We start from the raw sequence: 22,873 nt of genomic DNA, 5'->3' as shown, positions 1-22,873 counted from the left end.
GGAGGAGAGGGGGGAGGATGCAAACGGCAGAAGAGGAAAGTGGAAGGAGGATATTTAAGAGAGCGGGCGAGCAAGAGGGGAAGGGAGCGTGAGACAGGAGGGGGAGGAGAGCGTGGAGGGGAGAAGGGAAGTCATCGACACTGAACGCGACGCAAATTCGTGTCCCGTCGTTAATCGCGCGGCGAGGCACGGGGACAGGGGGCGGTGGGGGGGGGGCTCCTTGGACGTGGGGGCCCGCGCCAATTAAGTGAGCAGGGCCGTCGTTTCTTCCCGACATCTCTTCTCTTGCCTCCGGCAGAATGGGCAATTAAGCTGAAAAGGCGCTAATTGCCACGTTCTCCCTGTGCGCTGTTGACGGCGGCTGATTTTGGTTGCCACGCGGCGTGCCCCGATCCCCCGCGCGTGGGGGGCAAGGCCCACACGGCACCACCGCTCGCCCCGGGATAAGGGCGCCGTGGTGGCTAGGAGATGTTGACTCCCTCGCCTGGTATGCAGGAGGTCGTGGGTTCGATCCCGACCCTGACGCCTGCTGCTGTATATTTGAAGTTTGCGTGTCTCTCTCTCTCTCTCTTATCATCACGGTGGCTAGGAGATGTTAACTACCTCGCCCGGTATGCAGGAGGTCGTGGGTTCGATCCCGACCCCGACGCCTGCTGCTGTATATTTGGAGTTTGCATGTCTCTCTCTCTCTCTTATCATCATCACGGTGGCTAGGAAATGTTAACTACCTCGCCTGGTTAAGGAAGAGGTCGTGGGTTCGATCCCGACCTTGATGCCTGCTGCTGTATATTTGGAGTTTGCGTGTCTCTCTCCCTCTCTCATCATCATCACGGCGGCTAGGAGATGTTTACTACCTCGCCTGGTATAGAGGAGGTCGTGGGTTCGATCCCGACCCTGACGACGCCTGCTGTATATTTGTAGTTTGCGTGTCTTTCTCTCCCTGTAGTCGCGTGGATTTTGAAAAAAAAATGTGTCCGGAGCCCTCCGGTTTTAACCCCCTCCACGTTTAGAAGTCCACGCGATCAGCAAAACTTCGTTTCGCGCTGTCATTTACGATGGCCAGGCCGCTTCTGAAAAAGAGCTGCACACAGCTCAGTTACCTAATACAATAACACAAATATTCCATTGGAACCTCATTTGCCAGTAAAAAATATAATAACAGTTTTTTTACTCTTCTATCTGGCAACAAAACTGACACCTTTTTTTACAAGGAGTCATGTTTGCATAGACCACAATACCTGCAGTCATAATGCGAACAAAAAACATAACTATGATAATGTATGCACTGTCCTTGAAGTTGATTGGTCCACACCCGAGACAGCTTTCCTTAGAGCCTAGTCTCACATGGGTTGGACCAGATGACGCCAAAAGGCGCACAACTCAAACCCCGAGCTCTCATACTCTGATGGTGCATTGTCTTTGAGTTGTGCGCCTTTTGGCGTCAACTGGTCCAACCCATGTGAGACTAGGCTCTAAGGAAAGCTGTCTCGGTTGTGGACCAATCAACTTCAAGGACAGTGCATACATTATCAGAGTTATGTTTTTTGTTTGCATTACGACCGCAGGTATTGTGGTCTATGCAAACATGACTCCTTGTAAAAAAAAAACGTGTCAGTTTTGTTGCCAGATAGAAGGGTAAAAAAACAATTATCAACACAAATATTGGTAGTAGTAGCAGTAGACATTGACTGGGAACAGGAGAAGTTACGGGGTGGGGGGGAGGGGGATCCACAAAGCCGCAGTTTCGGCGGGGACTTGCAACGTGGCCCCGCAGACGCGGGCAAGGAGCCCACCCGCTGCGGTTTTGGCAAACGGCGCTTCAGATTGTCGGTGAGCGCGGTTCACGAGGCGGCACGGCGAGCTGCGACGGGGCACCGACGGAATCCCCGCTCGAAGTTCCTCCGGCGCGATTACACGGGCACCGCTCCCACCCCCTCCACGCCTCTACTCGCGCGGCGATTTGGTGAATGCAAATTTCTCGACAACGGCGCTCAGACGACGTTCGGCAAACGGCTCGTTAGGATTCTAAACGGCGCTGTAAATCCACGCACCCGCCGCCCGCCGCACTTTCCGCGAAGAGAGGAGATGAAGGGTAAAAAAATATAATAAAACTAAAACTACGGCCGTTAGAGTGAAATTAAAAGAGATTGGAATATCAGTTTCACACGCGGATTTGAAAAAAAAAATGACTGCAAATGATTTTGCAGGCAGCTGCCTGGTGGGTGTTTATTTCCCCGGCCGATTTGACAATCATCTGCTCAGTGCAGCGGTGCCAAGAATAACGACCGCACTTATGACAGTGGCGGTGATGACAGTGGCCGTGATGACAGTGGCGGTGATGGTGGTGGTGATGATGGTGGTGGTGATGGTGATGGTGGTGATGACAGTGGCCGTGATGACAGTGGCCGTGATGACAGTGGCGGTGATGGTGGTGTTGATGGTGGTGGTGATGGTGATGATGGTGGTGGTGGTGATGATGGTGGTCGTGATGGCAGTGGTGGTGATGGTGGTGGTGATGGTGATGGTGGTGGTGATGGTGATGATGGTGGCCGTGATGGTGGTGGTGATGGTGATGACAATGGCCATGATGGTAGTGGCGGTGATGGTGGTGGTGATGGTGATGATGGTGGTGGTGATGGTGGTGGTGGTGATGGTGATGATGGTGGTGATGGTGATGATGGTGGCCGTGATGACAGTGGCCGTGATGACAGTGGCAGTGATGGCGGTGGTAATGACAGTGGCCGTGATGCGGGGGGGGGGCGTGGTGGGGGGGGGTTCGTATCCGTCCCAATCGGCCGTTGTAAGTGGAACGTCCACGAAGGAGCGGCCGGGTTGGCCCAGGGGCCAGAGACGCATTGAGGCCGCACGGCCCAGGCCCCTGGGTTCGAATCCGGGTCTCGGCCGCCACCCGTGATTAGACGTGGTTCTCAGGCGTCGCGAGCTGATGGTTGCCTTTTAAATGCGTAAAAAAAAAATAGAATGAATAAATACATGTAAAAAACATCATCGAGCTAAACTGGGCTCTGCACTTAATTGGGCTAATTTCCAGCTGTGGGAATGTAAAAAGAAAAAAGCAGCGACGTGACGATTGCGACCGGCACGCTCTCGACATGCCGAGCGGGCGGGAAAGTGATGCCCTCTCGTCACTGTCCGCTGGAGCTGAGATTAGGGAGCTCAGGACGTAGCTCCATGAGCTCCACTTCCGTGGGGCCGTTCTCCACGGACACGAAGGGGGTCTCCCTGCCGCCTGATGAGTCCGTCTCGAGGGAACGTGGAACTTTGGTGAAATTCCAAAATACCAGCGAGCAAAAACAATTTCTAATGGGCCGCATCGGCGGGTCGGTGGTCCGCACGGCTCAGCAGCGTGGCGCGGTGCACGGAGCACAAGGGGGTGGGGGGGGGGGTGGTGGCCGTACCTGTATGTTCCTCTTGACGATGTCGCGCGTCAGCGTCACCTTGTCCCCGCCGAGCTCAACGCCGGCGAGTGGCGCCATCACCTCGCCGATGGCGTCGTCGCGGGAGAAGCGGTCGAAGCTGAGCACGAGGAAGTGCAGCACGAGGCCCTGGAGCTGCGCGTGCGGGACGCCGTAGAAGGTGAACGTCTCGTCGAAGGAGGGGTCGAGCGTGCGCCGCAGCACCCGCGTCTTCACCTTGTGCTTCTTCTCGGGCAGGATGGTCATCTTGACGTAGGGGTCCGAGCTGCCCGTCTGGCCGTCCATGGCGGGCAGGCCGCGCGCGCCCTGGATCGTCACCACGAGCGCCTTCCTGGCGAAGTTGTACTCGACCGAGAAGCAGAGCGCGCCCAGCGGCTGGTCCTCCGGCGGCGCCGAGCCCCCCGCCGCCGCCGCCGCCGCCGAGGAGGAGGACGAGGAGGATGAGGAGGAGGAGAGCGACGAGAGGTACGGCGGGGTGTGCGGGGAGCCGGCCTTCGTCGCCGCTGACGACGACAGGGACGACGAGGAGGAGGACGACGCCGGCACCGCCGCCGCCGCCGACGACGAGGGGCTGCACTTGTCGGGGAACGCGCCGCCGCCGTTCCTGACGTGGCGGAACGGCTCGATGATGGGCGGCGTGCGCACCGGGCCGGAGCCGAAGCCGAGGCCGCCGCCGCCGGAACCGCCGCCGGCCCGGTCGGGACTGCACAGCGCCGTCGCGGGCGCCAGCCTCTCGCTGCCGAACCGCACCACCACCACGTTGTTGTTGTTGTTATTGAGCGTGGCGGCGGCGGCGGCACCGCCTTTGCCGTGCCGGTCGCTGCCCGCTTGCTGCTGCTGCTGTTGCTGTTGCGGCGGCTGCTGCTGCTGCTCGGAGCCGCGCTTGCCGCGCATCGGGTGGCGCTTCTCGCCAGCGCCGTAGATGTCGGTGACGCCCTTGAGCATGTGGACGAGGCGGTAGGGCGGGCTCGCCGCCGGCTTGGAGCCGTCCCCGCCACGACGCCGGCAGCAGGCCCACGACAGCGCGGTGACGGCCGCCGCCACCACCAGCGCCGTCGCGCCCAGGATTCCCACCACGATGGGAGACACGTCTGGTGGGGGTCACAAGGGGAGAGGGCAGGGAGGTCGAGACGGGGGGTGGGGGGGGGAAGAGGCAGCATGGAGGGAGAGTAAAGGAATCGAACTCGGACACCGCCGTCAAAGACCAACTCGTCGCGAGCCGGCGCGGGCTTGAGCCTCGTTGGCGGTGCTGGAGGAGACAGAGGGGGAAGACACGTGGACATCGAGATCCACACACACGCACAAGCACATCACGCACGCACAAGCACATTATGCCCCACGTGCTGACTGCATCGCCGCACGGAGATTGAATTCAAACCGTGCGGTGGAGCGAATTCTTTCGGGCGCAAGTATGTTCAGTTTTCAGTTTCATTTATCAGGTATGACCCTGTGAGCCATGCGGCTCTTGGCTCGGGTGCAACCGCAACAAAACAAAAACATGAACAAGAAACATCTTAAAGTGACTACACGCAACAGAAAAATCCAGGAAAAAAACAGGAAAGTCTTGCAGAAAAAGCACCGCATTTCAACGCTTTGTGCAAAACTCCCAGTGGGATGCAAGTCAAACAATAACAACCATAAGACAATTTAGATTAAAGTTATTAGGCTAACTCTGTACTACGACAAACAAGCATGGCTAAACCAAAAAGTTTTCAAAATCACCAAAAGAAAGCTATAAAAACAATGTAACAGTGATCGTCGTAACTGTGATTCAAATTTAACAGTAAACGATATACATCACATGTAGGACCAAACTTTGCAGCCATAGCTGGCTGCATGAGTCACTCCATAACAGCAGAAGTATCAGTAGCAGTATCAACATTTTTCAATACACCTTTAAAGATCAGCACACTATAATCAAAACTCAAGATCATACTTTGCAGCGGTCATCCGCAAGTAGGTTGGCCGAGTGCGTGGCACAGCGAGATGTGAATACCCACCGGTTCCATCATTTTTGTTGTTGTTGTTTAATTTCTGTGCAATTGTGAACAAAAGCCAAGTCGGACGTGAGGACATCTAATCGGCATGACCATTGGTTGACTGCAGCTCAGCCCCTGACTGCCACATTTAGATAAGCCCCTCACCCCTCCCCTTAACCAGTATTTGAGATCTTGTCCTTTGGATTTCTCTTCACTTGATACAGTAAAGTAATAGGTTTTTACCCTTTTAACTGGTACAAAATCTGACACCTTTATACAAGGCATCATGTTTGCAATAACCTCAAGACAAGAAGTCTTGACTTCCTCAACACAAGAAGTGTTGACTGCTTGTGTTGAGGTTATTGCAAACATGATGCCTTGTATAAAGGTGTCAGATTTTGTACCAGTTTAAAGGGTAAAAACCTATTACTATATTTTGCCACTGGTAAAGGAGATCCCATAGTGTTGATACAGTAAATTTAGCTGTGACGGTCCCAACTGAAGACGGAGACTTGTGTTGCCTCCGAAGCGTCGTGATTTATTATTTTATTTCTATTATTTTTTACCTGCATGACTTTACCGAAAACACCTAAGAGTATGCAGGTCAAAGACTCAAAGTAGTCCGTGCGAGGCGCGTGGTGAAGTTATCAGATGCCCCGTGTGTGCGCAAGTGTGTGTGCTCGGCATTTGAAGGCTTGAAGAACAGAATCGGTGATTTCGCCGACAACGTGTTCATCAGGGAGGCAGTTACGTATCCGGACAATGAGATTCTATCCAGTGGAGCAGTGCCGGATTATCATCGCAGTAGCTACGACATATGTAGTATGTAGTGAGAATTGTATTTTAATTATTTTATTATTTCCCTTCTACGTGACTTTACCGAAAGAACCAAGAAAATAGTATGTAGTACATATGTAGTAGTAGCTACTACTACACAGGGGCGGTTTCTTCATTAGGGCGATTGGGCGACGCACCACCAATGTCATTGAACCACAGAGTCACGCGAGCCGTCACTGTGCCTCTGGATATAGTCCAATCAGCGTCATGCTACGTTCTGTGGAGTACCGCCTCTTTTTGGGCGATTTCACTCCGGCTGAGAATCGCCACGAGTGGCCCCATAGACTTACATCCAAAGATGTTTTTTTTCGAACGGCGGGCGCTCCAATGCATTCTCTATGGCTTCCGGGAGGGCTTGCCCTAACGTGCTTACGTCATCATACATGCTAACGTCATCATACGTAAGCACGTTTCATCCAACAATATAATTTATCGCCACCTAGTGGAATCTTTAATAAAATAAACTTGAGTGGTTTGTTTTAATAGTGAGTATAGAAACAAACAAGATGTATTGTAAGAGTCACTTTATTTTTCATTAATATTAAAGAAGTGAAGTTGCCTTTACATGCTTAAGCTGTTAATTTATCCATTGCATGGGTGGACCTTATCCTTATCAATCATCCAGACATTTGCCCCCCCTGAGAGATTTTGCAGGAGCCGCCACTGCTACTACATATGTAGTAGCTACTACATATGTAGTATGTAGTACATATGTAGTAGCAGCTACTACATATGTAGTAGCTATTACAACATGTGTAATACATATGTAGTAGCTACTACTATATATGTAGTAGCTACAGGCACCGCACTTTTCAAAGGCCCCGCGCTAAATGTTTTCAAGCTATCAATTCCGGTTCAGTGATTCTGCACTTGCTCTATTACTATAGTACTATACCGCCTTCAACTTTTATGCACGACTGGGTGTTTAAGTAAAGTCACGTAAGGAATAGACGTTGAGCTTCTTTCGCACCGTACGTGACCAACCTTGCTAATCGAGGTGCACTGTTGAGTCAATAGGCAGTTTTAGTCTATGGGTAGTGTAGGGTTAGTCTATGGGTAGTGTTAGTCTATGGGCAGTGTTGAGTCAATAGGTAGTGTTGGGTTAGTCTATGGGTAGTGTTAGTCTATGGGCAGTGTTGAGTCAATAGGCAGTGTTAGTCTATGGGTAGTGTTGGGTTAGTCTATCGGTAGTTTTAAGTCTATGGGCAGTGTTGAGTCAATAGGCAGTGTTAGTCTATGTGCAGTGTTGAGTCTATGGGCAGTGTTAGTCTATGTGCAGTGTTGAGTCAATAGGCAGTGTTAGTCTATGTGCAGTGTTGAGTCAATAGGCAGTGTTAGTCTATGTGCAGTGTTGAGTCTATGGGCAGTGTTAGTCTATGGGTAGTGTTGGGTTAGTCTATGGGTAGTGTTAGTCTATGTGCAGTGTTGAGTCTATGGGCAGTGTTGAGTCAATCGGCAGTGTTAGTCTATGGGTAGTGTTGGGTTAGTCTATGGGTAGTGTTAGTCTATGTGCAGTACGTTGAACTTCTTTCGCACCGTACGTAGCCAACCGTGCTAAATCGGAGGTGCGGTAACGCCTGAATGTATAGAAGACCGCAGAGCTGGTGATGGTGGTGGTGGTGATGGTGCTGGTGGTGGTGGTGCTGGTGGTGGTGGTGCTGGTGGTGGTGGTGGTGCTGCTGGTGGTGCTGGTGGTGCTAGTGGTGATGGTGGTGGTGGTGCTGGTGCTGGTGGTGCTGGTGGTGGTGGTGGTGGTGCTGGTGGTGATGGTGGTGATGGTGGTGGTGCTGGTGGTGATGGTGCCGGTGGTGCTGCTGGTGCTGGTGGTGCTGGTGGTGGTGGTGCTGGTGGTGGTGGTGCTGGTGGTGGTGCTGGTGGTGGTGGTGATGGTTGTTAGTGGGAACATTGCCTCGGGCTCACCGCCTCGCCGTTACCACCATCCGTGGCGTGCGTTTGCCGGGCGATTAGTTGTCGAAGGCATCGATCAACGAGGCGTTGTTATTGTGATCACTTGCAATCGATAATTCTTAATTGACATTCACAGCCAATGGCCCGGACACAGCATCGGACTCGCTCGGCGTTCGCCGGTCCGCCGCCCGCCGATGTTAAAGCCCTGGGTCATCACGTGTCCCTCTGGCAGTGAGCGAGAAACACAGCAGCCAGCTCTTAGCCCCATCACCACCAGCAGCTCCTCCCTCCTGCCCAGACACTGACTCCCAGACGGAGGGAGTCTGGTGCGTGCGTGTCGGTCTGACCCACCTCCCCCCACCACCACTCCTACTCCACCACCATCTCTGTCTGAGCCCCCTCCTCCACACCCCTCCACCACCACTCCCACTCCACCACCATCTCTGCCTGAGCCACCCCACCAACCCCATGCCCAACCACCCCCCCCTCCTCCTCTTCCCCCCCAACTCCACCCCCCCCCTACCCCCGCCTCTTCCACCTTCACCCCCAGCGCCCCCCCCTCCCCCTGCCAACACCTCCCCGTGTCCTTGCCGATTCGCCCAAAATGATTGCGGAGCAGACGGCGTAGCAGCCGGTGTTGGGAATTACGATTAGGGAGGGCAAGGAAGGAAGGTGGTGCTGGTGGTGGTGGTGCTGGTGGTGGTGCTGGTGGTGGTGGTGGTGCTGGTGGTGGTGGTGGTGCTGGTGGTGCTGGTGGTGCTGGTGGTGGTGGTGCTGGTGGTGGTGCCGGTGTAGGGGCATCATCGACAACCGCGGCGGTGTTGGCATTGGCGTGCGGCGCGGCGTGATGAACGACGGGGACGTTGATCGTTCATCGCCACCCGTCTGGCTCGTGGTAAAAGGGTGGCCGGCTGCATGGAGCACCTTAAGTAGGAGGAGGGGGGGGTGATGGGGAGTTTATCTCCCTTCCCCTCCTCTCAACTTACCGTCCCCACCGCTGTGAATGCCAAATATCAGTGGAAATTTCCACTTGGGAGCTACAAAACTGAGGCTCGAGGAACCCGTCGCCTGTTTTTATTTAGGAGCCACATTTATTCATTTACCGATATACCAGGTGGTGGTGGGGGGGGGGGGGGGTGTACGACAGAGGTAGCAACCGGGTACCCGATACCCGGCTACCCGTACCCGGCCGGGTACGGGTACCCGTTTGCGACCCTGGTGCGGCCGAGTACGGGTACGGGTAGGCCGTGAGTCACTGGTGAGTAACTGTTTGTCACTCATTTCCCAACGTCTTGTCTCTTCTCACAATTCAAGTTCCCAGAATCAACCCACCCGCGCCTGCAACATGGCTTCATCCCAGAGGTCGCAATCAGGTACCCGATACCCATATCGGGTACGGCCGGGTTACGGGTACCCGTTTGCGACCCTGGCGCGGCCGGGTACGGGTACGGGTAAGGAATCAAAACCCGTTTGCGACCTCTGGTGTACGACGCAGACTTCAAACTGATGACAAATAGAGAAGCCGGCGAGGCGAGGGAAAGACCGAGAATGAACCCCGAGATCAAAGCGGGTCGACCCCTGCCGCGTGTGGGCCGAGCCGTGTGCCGCAATTCGCCGCAATTCACCGCAGAGACAGGATCGAGACACGATTTGACGTCCCCCCCCCAAATCAGAGTCCATCAACGCGTGGCAGCGCTCAGAAGAAGCAGAAGCTTAACGGCCCCCCCCCCGCCAATGCCACCCCAGCCCCCCCAAAAACTAAAACGCCCCCCCCCTCTCCTGGATTCACTAAATAAAAAAATGAATACGAGGTGCAAACATCGAATTTCAGCCCGAATTGAAATCCCAATAAACACGAGGAGCTCACTGACATCACGCGACGGGTAATCTCTCCGATCGAAATGGAGCCTGCATCTCCTCCTTACAATAATCGCTACATCGATAGCTCTTGCCTATAGATCTGTCCTGTCATATCGCACTACTACTAGGAGGTTGGTGAATTGAAAAGGCCGGGGGGGGGGGTGGAAGTTGATGTGGGGGGCTGGGGTGGGGTGGGCGGGGGGCCCTCAAATAATTTCTTCCGAGGGGGTCCCAATGGACCGGTGCTGCATCCGTCCATCACCCCGAACCGGCCCCAGGCCACGGCACGCAACGCGGTTCTGTTCACCGCGTGGCGAGCAACGCGTCCCAGCGTCGCGTTTTCCCGTAAATTGCCTCTGCCCTGGACACTTCGCGCGAGAACGTCGCCTCCGGTCGCCCCCTCGCGTTTGGCCCATTAAGCGAGCGACCGGACGGACCGAATGAGGCCAAATTGTCGCGAGACGGCAGCTGGCACGCGGATGAAACAACAAATGAACGCCGTGTGTGTATGTGTGCGCGTGTGCGCGTGTGTGTGTGCGCACTTGTGTGTGTGTGCGTGTGTGCGTGTGTGGATGGGTGGGGTGAGCGGTGGGGGGGATAGTTTGATTGATGGATGAATGGATGGGTGGACGGATGGAAGGGTGGATGGGTGTTTTGAGTGAATGAAATGGGAGATGATGGGTGGGTAGCTCAACGGGCGAGTACATGGAGGGAGGTACAATTGGATGGGTGAACATATGGAAGAACGCGTGGGTGGATAGATGTGTGAATTAGGTGGATGGACGGATGGGCAGATCAATGGGTGGATGGGTAGAAGGGAGCATGGATGGGTGCATGCGGGGACAGATGGATTTAAGGATGTTATGGCTGCATGTGGTGGATGTGCGGTTGGCCGAATGGAAGGATGCATGAGTGAATTAATGGACGGAGAGTTGAGCGAACGGTTACATGGGTGGAGGAAGCATGGCTTTAGGTGGATGGATGGTCGGATGGACGAGTGGATGATTGGGTAAAGAGATCAACATGGTGGTATGTGAAGGGATCGAAGAATGGACGTTACAGCTCCTACTCCGATGCCCCCCCCTCTCCACAGTAATTGGAACAATTACAGACCAATTATTTGTGGTGGGCGGTGGGGGAGGGGTGGTGGTGGTGATGTCAGCGAGGTTGGCAGGGAGAGAGAGAGAAAAATATATAATTAAGAGCGAGCATCGATTACAATTACCGCTCTCGAAATGCCATCTGTACCGAGAAGAGCAGTGCTACTGCCGTCCGATCAAAATTAAAATTCCTCGCGCAATCACAAGCGGGCGGTCCCATTGCGATGTTGCAGAGCCTCGTTAACAATTGACAGTGGATACGGTGAGAACAATAATTCACAGCCACTTTTTTTTTCTTGGTTCTTTCGGTAAAGTCACGTAGAAGGGAAATAATAAAATAATAAAACTAAAACATAATAAAATAATTCTCACGACGTTTCGGCCACAACGCAAGCAGCCGTCCTCAGGTGAAGACCAGGTCTGTCGGGGAGACAGCGTCTGAATGAAACACCACCACGCATTTCACAAGCAGTACTAATCACATACCTGCATTTTCCATAAATATGCTAAATTACTCTTGATATGCAAATTATTTTGTCAAGGCGCACTTCCCCCCTTCCAACCCAGCTTAAATAGACGCTCCAAGCGTGGTGGTGTTTCATTCAGACGCTCTCTCTCCGACAGACCTGCTCTTCACCTGAGGACGGCTTGTTTGCGTTGTGGCCGAAACGTAGTGAGAATTATTTAATAATGTTTTATTTTTATTATTTTATTATTTCCCTTCTACGTGACTTTACCGAAAGAACCAAGAAGATGAATCCGTGCAGTCACGAAAGCTTTAAATCGAAAAATTTCACAGCCCTTTGTTAATCCACCGCTTGCAAGAAGGCTTCCCCGCGCCGACTGGATCAAGGGCGTCGAGCGTGGTGCTTCTGAAATCTGTCGCGCTTACAGCGTCTAGACCGGCGTTGTAATTGGCTAACGCTGCTTCGCAACCAATATTTGAGTTTTTAAAATATATATATATACATTTAATAAATACGAGCTGTCTCGGGTGTGGACCAATCAACTTCAAGGACAGTGCACATTATCAGAGTTATGTGTTTTGTTTGTATTATGACTGCAGAAACCCCCCCGCCCACCTCCTACGCATTTTCCATGAATATGCTAAATTCCTCTTGATATGCACATTCTTTTTGTTAAGGCGCTCTTCTTGCACCTCCAACCCAGCGTATATATAAGCTCCTAGCTTGGCAGTGTCTCATTCTTCACCTGAAGACGGCTGCTTGCGTTGTAGCCGAAACGTCGTGAGAATTTTATTGTATTATGTTTTATTTTTATTATTTTATTACTTCCCTTCTACGTGACTTTACCGAAAGAACCAAGAAGATGACAGCAGGTATTGCGGTCTATGCAAACATGACTCCTTGTAAAAAGGTGTCAGTTTTGTTGCCAGATAAAAGGGTACAAAAAATCAATTATCATATACGAGGTACGCAATAATGTACACGCAGAGTTGATCGTGAAAAGTGCCACCAATCGCACGTTGTAAAATCGCAAGAGCGGTTAAACGCGGAATATTATTTCACACCCCGTTTGCAATCCAATGCTGGAACGAAGACTCAGCCATGCCGAGTCGGCCGTCGGGGGATGCTTGCCCATACTTAACCTTAATTTGGAGCTTTCGTGACTGCAGGAATTATTCTTTGGTTCTTTCGGTAAAGTCACGTATAAAGATAAAATAATAAATAAATTAAATACAAGCATACAACGTTTCGATTGCAACACAAGCAATCATCATCAGGTATAAATTAAATAGAAACACAAATCTAGTATACTTAGAAATGTAATATAATAGAGAGTATGTATCTCTGTGATATCTGTCTGCTTATATGTCTGTCTATATGTTTCTGGTTCTGTGTTTAATTTCTCTCTCAAATTTAGCATTATCAGGAAGAACGTAATCAACCAGGTAGGGTGTTGACTGTTATGTTATCCGACTCTCTGTTGTATTACATTACATTTCTAAGTATACTAGATTTGTGTTTCTATTTAATTTATACCTGATGATTGCTTGTGTTGCAATCGAAACGTTGTATGCTAGTATTTAATTTATTTATTATTTTATCTTTATACATACTTCACCTCTCTATTGTGTACGTGTTGGTGATGGCGTGGGCAGGAGGGGGCCCAGGATTGTCTCAGATGTCACTCACCACCGATAATAGCCATGCACGGAAACAACAATTACACACATTCTCAAATTTCCCAACCGAGGTAAACCACCTATTATCATCATTTATATTATCGTTATTATGTATCGATCATCGCAGTACCGTATCGTGCTGTCATCCATCATCATTTCCTCCACGCTTCTCCGATGAGATGAATAATAGATTGTTATTTGTTGCTGTTGCCAGTCAGGGGATGAGGGGCTGGAGGCACTGCAACCCCCACCCCTCCACCCAGCCGGCTGGAGACAGCTGATGTCACCGGCTGGTGACTCTGGGTGGGGTCTTGCGTCAAAATCTGCCTTTTTTTTCCATCTCTCGCCAACCCAACCCACCCAGAGATCTGTTTCTCTGTGTCCCTACTCACCCCGATGAGATGCTTACAAAGCCCCCCACCCCGCCCCCCCCCCACTCTACGCTAAGCTTCTTACAGAGAACCGCTCGAGCCAGCGCTGTTGGCGAGCGCCTACGACGGCCAACACCGATTTTCGTGTCAATGGTATTTTTGGATCGGCGCGGTCGAACGGCGAATGCGATCTTCATTGCCGTGGACGCAATACGGAGGGTTTGCTCGAGCGGGGTGTCTTCGTCTCGTGATCAACACCGTGCCCAGGTGTCATTGCAGTCGAAACCGTGGCGATGCCCATAACCGGCGCAGAAAATACGGGACAACTTTGGCGGCGGTGTTAGCGGTAAGAACGCCGCCGCTGCCGCTGTTGACCAATCAAGACAGCCCTGTCGAACCCCCACACGGAGATCCCTCTTTACCAGCGGGTAACGTCTACGGACGTTCACGCACAACGAGCAGCACACAACCACATGAGCGAATTACCCCCCCCCCCCCCCCCCGTCGTCTCCACGTGCCCACCAAACGCAGACTTGTGGGAGTGTTGCGGCAAAAAACCTCTCCCGACATCGGCTGACCTCAATGATCATTACCGCCGTCGTCAATCAACGGCATCATCATCATCCTCATCGTCACCAGCCGCGGTCTATCCACTGCTGGATAAAAGGCCTCCCCGTGCCGCTGACGTCTCGCAATGTAACGGTTGAAAATGAACGTGAATTGTATTTTTTTTATATCGCGTCATTCGCGTAAATGGCATCGCCCAACGCTAAGCAGCACGTGCCGCAACATTAACGAGGACGAGGACGCGACACCCAACAGAGACGCAACATGAACGCGACACGGGCCACGGAGAGGATCACAGCACGAAGCGGACAAGCGTGACTGGAAACGCTTAAGCTCCTGACATCAGCAAAAAAAAAAGTCCGGAGCATAATAACAACAACAACAATAACATTTCGAGTTAAAGCTTTCGTGACTGCAGGGATTCATCTTCTGGGTTCTTTCGGTAAAGTCACGTAGAAGGGAAATAAAAAAATAAAACATGATAAAATAATTCTCACGACGTGTCTCCACCTGAAGACGGCTGCTTGCGTTGTGGCCGAAACGTCGTGAGAATTATTTTATTATGTTTTGTTTTCATTATTTTATTATTTCCATTCTACGTGACTTTACCGAAAGAACCAAGAAGAACAATAACATTGATATCACACGGCATCACACATGCAAAGAGCTGAACTCCACGACAATCCATCTAAGCCCCTTGCCACGCGATTCTATCGCCGCTCCGTCGTTGAAACCTTCACGTTGAAGCGGACGAAAAAACAAAAAAGGTGCCAGCCACGTTGGGGTGTTTGGCCAATTCCAGAGGACCCAGAGAAAACCCAAGCATACCAGGGGGGGGGGGGGGGTCATGCCAGAGGTGATGTCGAGACAGGGCCACGGGCCCACTAGCTGCACCGAAACGTCATGCCCAACTCAGGGCCCAGCGGCTTTGGCAGCTTCACAGATGTCCGCGTGATTCACCAACCCTCGCCTCCGAAAAGTGTTGGATCGCAAGATGTGTACCGCCATGTCAACAGAGATATATATATCGCTACTACTGTTTAGACCTACGGACTCGATGTCATAGAGACCCTAAAAATCATTAAAGACCCCCTACATACCCTTAAGGGACCCCCCTCAAGGACCTTTCAGACCCTAATGGAAACCCACAGCTCATTTGGAGACCCTACAAGACATTTAACAAAACCTTCAGACACTTAAGATCTGTTACGAAACCAGAGTCCAAGAATCACGGAATCGGAGACACAGCGTTCGGACGTGGGCGGTGACTTGGTCTCGCCGCAGCGCGTGGCTACAGAGTTGTTGCTCGCGGTTCTAATCCAGTGATCTCCCTGGTTAATGCTGCCCATGCACGCCTGAGATTCAATTGCGCGTATTCGCAAGAGTAGGCCAATGTGTGCCGGTGTCGTTGTGGCAATCATCGTGCCCTACTGGCAGACTCTGCTGGTCCAGATGTCTCACACTTGGTTAAACAACAACATTCTCAGTTTAGCACGGGAGGCTTTCGCGACCAATGTTATCGATAAGAGGCTTTTTTTGTTTTATCTTTGGGTTAGATCGCGTAAATATAAATGTGTCGTTAAACCCGCCACCACCCGACACAGCCAATTAGTAAGATTTGTTACGTAAAAACAAAATGTGCCAATTAATAAATAGTTCAGCACACCGGTTGTGTGTTGAAGAGTAAACCCATAACAGTTAGAATTCGAGTACGATGTTTCACCGGTGATCACAACCAGCATCGTTAGGCGACAGCCAGAATTGTGGAGAGGTCCTGTTCTGGTCTTAATGTGAAATAAACTTGACTTCAAACAATATTACGTTTTAGAAAATTATATGGGGGTCACAAGACATCTGGACCGCCCGGTACAGCGAATCACAGCAATGATACCAACACCATATTGTGACTCAGACACCATGCAGTACATATACTCCACTGGATAATGATTTGTCTATGTGAATGATGTCGTGCAAATCATATACTGTACAGGACAAAGCACCAGAAAGTAGATAGGTGAATGAGGACACAATATGTAAATCGTACATAGGAGTAGAGTACAACGAACCAGAGTAATCATATAACAGGTCCCTACGGGGTGGGCTGGTAGGAACGAACAAATGAATGGCTATAATAAAATGAAATGGCGGGGTACGATACGAAGGGAGAGTTTGAGGCCTAGTTCTAGGCTTTAGGCCTAGCTGTAGGCTTTAGGCCGCTGTGAGTTAATTTTTAATTTAAATGTTTTAATTAAAAACTATCTCAGGGAATTATAAGGGAATGTTACACTTGTTTAGAAAGGCAAAGCCTCACTGAGTCTAAAGGTTTTTGTAGGGTCCTGCCAAGTGTTTGCAGTAGGGGGCGATGTTGCTACACCTAATCGGACATCGGACGGACGGACGGACGATATAATCTATTGTAGGCTGGTTCACTTCGTTCCTACCAGTATAACAGGGAACCCCTTATCAGTGCCCCACCTTATTACAGACCAATTCAGACCTTAATCGTTACCCCATGCCCGTATAAATCTCAACATTCATCCTGCAAAGTCCCATCACAAGGGAGAAACACAAACAAATAGACACTCAACACTACTACACTCACCACTTGTGCACTCACCACTAGCACACTCACCACTATACTCACCACTTGTACACTCACCACTACACATCTGTTAACCCATTATCAGTGCTCTACCTTATTACAGACCAATATTCAGACCTTATTGGTCACCCCGTGCCCCTTAAAAATCGCAACGTTCATCCTTCAAAGTCACCATCAGAAGGATAGAAACACAAACAGACAAAAAAAATGTTTGTTTCCGTATTGAAACGGTTGTACCGCCGTATGGACTTAAAGACTAAATTTCCCTATACAAGAATTTGGGGTAAACCATATGGGTTGACAGGTATAATCGCATAAAGCGTTAAGCGGATATCGTATAACTCGTAATTACATTTCAGGGGGTGATGAATGATCTGACCAGATGTGTGTCGTATCACCCTCCGCCACCCGACACGCCTTCAGCTCGCCGGCCATTTGAGCGAGCGATTCTCACAGACAAATCTAGCAAATTAAGAGAGAGACATTTCCGTTTGCAACTACGTCAAGCAATCTGCAGCCTTTTGAGAACTAAAAAGTAAAGAAAAAAACATCAAAACGCGCCGTTTAATCAAAACAGAATTCGTTTTGGCCGTGTCAGTGTGGTAGAGGGCGACACGACACACACCAACACAATTTGACACAAATAATTGATACTACGCGGCCTAAACTCAAATAGAAACAATGAAGAATGATCAATAATTGGCTGCGACCCCCCCCCCCTACTGCGTGTTAAGATAATTATCGCGCACTGTGAATGGGTGAGCGAGATATAAGAAAAATAATGAATCCCCGGAGTGAATGGGGGGGGGGGGTGGAAATTCGGCATCACGCGTTCATTGAAATCGGCAACGAGATGAGAAGATCATTCCCTCTCTGAGGCGCGTACGCAGCCCATCCACATCTTAATCGCTTTTAATCTTTGACGCAAACGTTCACCACTATAAGCGTGAGGTTATTAACCACGCAACACATTAAAAGCCCCCCCCCCCAACACTTTTTTTTAAAAAAATCGTCGTTCGCACGAGCACGCGGATATCGACCCCCGCGCCCTGCCATTGGTCCAAACCCTGCGAGCGACTGACGCGTCACGTGGGGCGGGAACAGCCAATCACCGTTCTGCTCGCTCGTGTCGCGTCGACAGACTTTGCCTATTCGTAGAATATGAATCCTTGCAGTCACGAAAGCTTCAAGTCTAGAATTTATGCCTATTCGCGCTGCGAAATGCAATTCGCGGAATCTCAAAGGTTTATCCTCGTAGATTTGAAGCTTTCGTGACTGCTAAGGATTCATATTCTTAGGGTTTATTTTTGGTTTTTATTTTATTTTTATTTATCTTTTATTAATTTAAAATTTTTTACCTACGTGACTTTACCGGAAAAAAAGAAAAAAACCTAAGAATATGTTTATCATCGTCTTTGTCGGCTTCGTTGTTGTTGTTAAATCCATTACGATGTTTATTACCCCTTTGAGTGACAAAAAAAAACGTGTTCAGCGTTGTACGAATGTGAATTTGGAAGTGCTGCAGGCAACTGTTTATACGTGAAGTGCCAAGGGGCCGTCCATAAATGACGTCACGCGATTTTGGACGATTTTTGACCCCCCCCCCCTCGTCACACGGCGTCACAAAAAGTAATACACCCCCCCTCAAATATGACGTCACAAAGCTCTGCCCCCCCCCCCAAACCATATTTCCATTTTGAAAATAAAAAATGCTTCAAATCGCTTTAAACTATTGTCATTGTAGTGCGCATTGAATGTGCCGCTGCACTCTGATGTTGTAGGAGAAAACATTTATTAAAAAGTCGATTTAATTAAGCAGAAAGTGTTGTCTATATTTATTTAAAGTTGCACATTTTGATGTGACGTCACATTTCTGAAACCCCCCCCCCCTCGTCACACATCGTCACAAATGTCTGGCCCCCGCCCCCCCCTAGGTGCGTGACGTCATTTATGGACGGCCCTTTATGCCTCGTACAAGCTGCGCGCTATTACACAACTCGCCCGGCCACATTCAGCATCTGCCTAATTATCTAAAAGAAAAGACAAAGACCCCATCACCGAATAGCCTCTAACAGACTGTAGGGCAAGTGCAGTTAGCGAGTAGCAGCACCTATGAAGGCCGGCACGGTACACGAGGGGGTGGGCGGCCAGCAACCACGCCCGGCCGCCTTTGTCTCTCTCGTGGCGATGTTTACGCACCGCACCCAGTTACTCATTTGAGGCCCAGTGACCGGTTCAAATAATCGTCACTTGGTGTTGGCCGTGAGCGGGAATCGAACCCGGGTCGCCAGGTTCGCAAACCTATCAACCCCTTATCAGACAAATTCAGACCTCATTGGCCACCCTGGGCCCTTTAGAAATCTCAACGTTCATCCTACAAAGTCACCACCACAAGGGAGAAACACAAACAAATAGACCATTGTTTGGTTTCGATTTAAAGCTTTCGTGACTGCAGAGATTCATCTTCTTGGTTCTTTCGGTAAAGTCACGTAGAAGGGAAATAATAAAATAATAAAAATAAAACATTATAAAATTTCGATTTAAAGCTTTCGTGACTGCAGGGATTCATCTTGTTGGTTCTTTCGGTAAAGTCACGTAGAAGGGAAATAATAAAATAATAAAAATAAAACATAATAAAATTTCGATTTAAAGCTTTCGTGACTGCAGGGATTCATCTTCTTGGTTCTTTCGGTAAAGTCACGTAGAAGGGAAATAATAAAATAATAAAAATAAAACATAATAAAGCAATTCTCTTTCGATTGAAAGCTTTCGTGACTGCAGGGATTCATCTTCTTGGTTCTTTCGGTAAAGTCAGGTACAAGGGAAATAATAAAATAATAAAAATAAAACATTATAAAATTTCGATTTAAAGCTTTCGTGACTGCAGGGATTCATCTTGTTGGTTCTTTCGGTAAAGTCACGTAGAAGGGAAATAATAAAATAATAAAAATAAAACATAATTAAATTTCGATTTAAAGCTTTCGTGACTGCAGGGATTCATCTTCTTGGTTCTTTCGGTAAAGTCACGTAGAAGGGAAATAATAAAATAATAAAAATAAAACATAATAAAACAATTCTCTTTCGATTGAAAGCTTTCGTGACTGCAGGGATTCATCTTCTTGGTTCGTTCGGTAAAGTCACGTGGAAGGGAAATAATAAAATAATAAAAATAAAACATTAAATAATTCTCACGACGTTTCGGCCACAACGCAAGCAGCCGTCCTCAGGTGAAGAACAGGTCTGTCGAGGAGATAGCGTCTGAATGACCTGGTCTTCACCTGAGGACGGCTGCTTGCGTTGTGGCCGAAACGTTGTGAGAATAATTTCATTATGTTTTATTATTTATTATTTTATTATTTCCCTTCTACGTGACTTTACCGAAAGAACCAAGAAGAATTGTTTGGCTGTTGCCCGCATTGAAACGGCTGTGCGCCGTATGGACCTGCAAACTCAATTTCCCTGCACAAGAATACGGGGTAAACCGTTGTGGGATGACACGTTATGGGTTCGTAGCGCTAACCGCTACACCACCGCTCCCCAATAATCAACTCGCACACTCATCAACCACCACACAAACCCTTCTCTCGCCGTGACGACTAAACAACATCGACACCGCTCGTGCAAACTCAACGAAGTGTGCCCTTTAACAACCACAACGTTCAACACTCGACGCGTTGAAATGTACATAAGGCGTCGTTTTGACGAAGTATTGTGTTCTGATTACATACCTGCCAACCCATACGGTTCATACCCCGTATTCTTGTACAGGGAAATTGAGTTTGCAGGTACATACGGCGTACAGCCGTTTCAATAGGGGCATCAACAAAAAATTGTGTCTTTGTGTTTCTGTCCTTGTGATGGTGAATTTGTAGGATGAACGTTGAGGTTTATAAGGGGGACGGGGTGAGCAATAAGGTCTGAATTTGTCTGTAATAAGGTAGGGCACTGATAAGGGGTTGACAGGTATGTAGTGGTGAGTGTAGTGGTGAGTGTAGTGGTGAGTGTAGTGGTGAGTGTACTTGCTAGCGATGAGTGTAGTGGTGAGTGTAGTAGTGAGTGTAGTAGTGAGTGTAGTGGTGAGTGTAGTGGTGAGTGTACACGTCGTGAGTGTAGTGGTGAGTGTAGTGGTGAGTGTAGTAGTGAGTGTAGTGGTGAGTGTAGTGGTGAGTGTGGTGGTGGTGAGTGTAGTGGTGAGTGTAGTGGTGAGTGTACACGTGGTGAGTGTAGTGGTGAGTGTAGTGGTGAGTGTAGTGGTGAGTGTACACCTCGTGAGTGTAGTAGTGAGTGTAGTGGTGAGTGTAGTGGTGAGTGTACTTGCTAGCGATGAGTGTAGTAGTGAGTGTAGTGATGAGTGTAGTAGTGGTGAGTGTAGTAGTGGTGAGTGTAGTGGTGAGTGTACACGTGGTGAGTGTAGTGGTGAGTGTAGTGGTGAGTGTAGTGGTGAGTGTAGTGGTGGTGAGTGTACACGTGGTGAGTGTAGTAGTGAGTGTAGTGGTGAGTGTAGTGGTGAGTGTACTTACTAGCGATGCGTGTAGTGGTGATTGTCTATTCGTTTGTATTTCTCCCTTACGATGATGACTTCGTAAGATGAACGTTGAGATTTATGCGGGGCACGGGGTCACCAATAAGGTCTAAATTGGTCAGTAACAAGGCAGTGCACTGATAAGGGGCTCACAGGTTACACAATTAAAACGCATCGCACTTTGTGTTATTCTGTTCAGCGGCAGCAGCAGCAGCGGCGGAGGCGACTCTGGTCTAGAGGTGACGTCACCTCGAGATCGGCGGCCCCAGGGGTAGATCTGGTGCACAACTCAGAGGCAAATCATAATAGGTTTTTACCCTTTCAACTGGTACAAAAACTGCATATCATTATCATCATAATCAGAGTTGTTTCTTTTTGTTTGCATTTTGATTGCTTGTGTTGTGGTTATTGCAAACACGATGCCTTGTATAAAGGTGTCAGTTTTTGTGCCAGTGGAAAGGGTAAAAACCTATTACTATATTTTGCCACTGGTTAAAGGAGACTGTCTCATAGTGTAAATGCTTACTCGGAGGCGAATGTTGACGACGGACGCTCATGTTGTCGCGTGCGCAGGCATCAAACATCCTCGATGTACGTTTTGCGATAGTCGGGAGTTGCATTTTGCTCGAGTTCCGATGTGATCATTCAGCAACGTACTTGTGCAATACGCTAGCAACAGCACAGCACGGTACATAGGACGACATACAAATCTGTATGCACGTAAATAAATAGGCCGTTTGAAAAAATAAAATACGTATATTTTTAAAAAATGTCTAATAAAATAACGTGTCTTTTTTGCTCGGCGTGTCTATTTTAAAGTGCGGCCGGGGGTGTTGCGAGTTTGAGATGTTATTCCAGTAAAAATAATAACGACACGCCCGTTCACGCACACACCGACTCCCTCAATCTCAACGCACGAAGACGCGAAGCCTGTAACAGTGCACGCACACACACACCACACAAAGATACCCCAACGCCGCTTATAGCCTTACACCGTTGGGGCAAGTGCTGTTAGCGAGCACCTATTAAGGCAGGCACGGCACACGGCCGGGGTGGGTGGCCAGCACCACGCCCGCCTGCCCGGCCGCCTTTCTCTCCCCGAGTGACGATGCTTGCTGCAACACCGCACCAGGTTACTCGTTCGAGGCCGAGTCAACCGAGCGGGGGAGGCCCTGAACGTTTGTTCAGATCATCGCTAGCGCCGGTATTGGAGGCCGTGAGTGGTGGATCGAACTCGGGTCACCGAGTTCGTAGCGCAGCGCATGCTAACCGCTAGTGCCACCGCTCCCCACACACATGAACACGGCCACCCTGTAACTCAAGATGTTGCCAGTTAAAAAGCCCGGGTCTTCAATAGTCTGTCATCAGCAGGGTTCGGCTACATTGGGATGTTTGGGCAATTCCTTTATTTTTTATTGTATACCCCAGTATAATGCCAATGTTCGGCAAACGTTGGCATGGTGATTGGAACAACATTGGCATGGTGGTTGGACCAACGTTGGCATGGTGGTTGGAGCAACGTTGCATGTTGACTGGGGTAAGGAGTT

General features: G+C 49.7%; 1 protein-coding gene across 2 annotated transcripts in view; it reads right to left on the bottom strand.

The window, feature by feature from the left end:
- The window catches only part of LOC133349926 (synaptotagmin-11-like), a 28,769-nt gene that overhangs the window by 4,348 nt on the left and 1,548 nt on the right, over positions 1-22,873 (bottom strand). For both annotated transcript variants that reach the window (XM_061563851.1, XM_061563929.1), the window contains exon 2: positions 3,417-4,525. In XM_061563851.1, coding sequence (XP_061419835.1) covers positions 3,417-4,525 — 1,109 coding nt within the window. The remainder of the gene's footprint in view (positions 1-3,416; positions 4,526-22,873) is intronic.

This window comes from Lethenteron reissneri, chromosome 1 (assembly GCF_015708825.2).
Source record: "Lethenteron reissneri isolate LAM-NWPU_2019-01 chromosome 1, ASM1570882v1, whole genome shotgun sequence".
Classification (NCBI taxonomy): domain Eukaryota; kingdom Metazoa; phylum Chordata; class Hyperoartia; order Petromyzontiformes; family Petromyzontidae; genus Lethenteron; species Lethenteron reissneri.
Note: the sequence above shows the minus strand (reverse complement) of the source record. Positions and strands in the feature narration are given on the sequence as shown.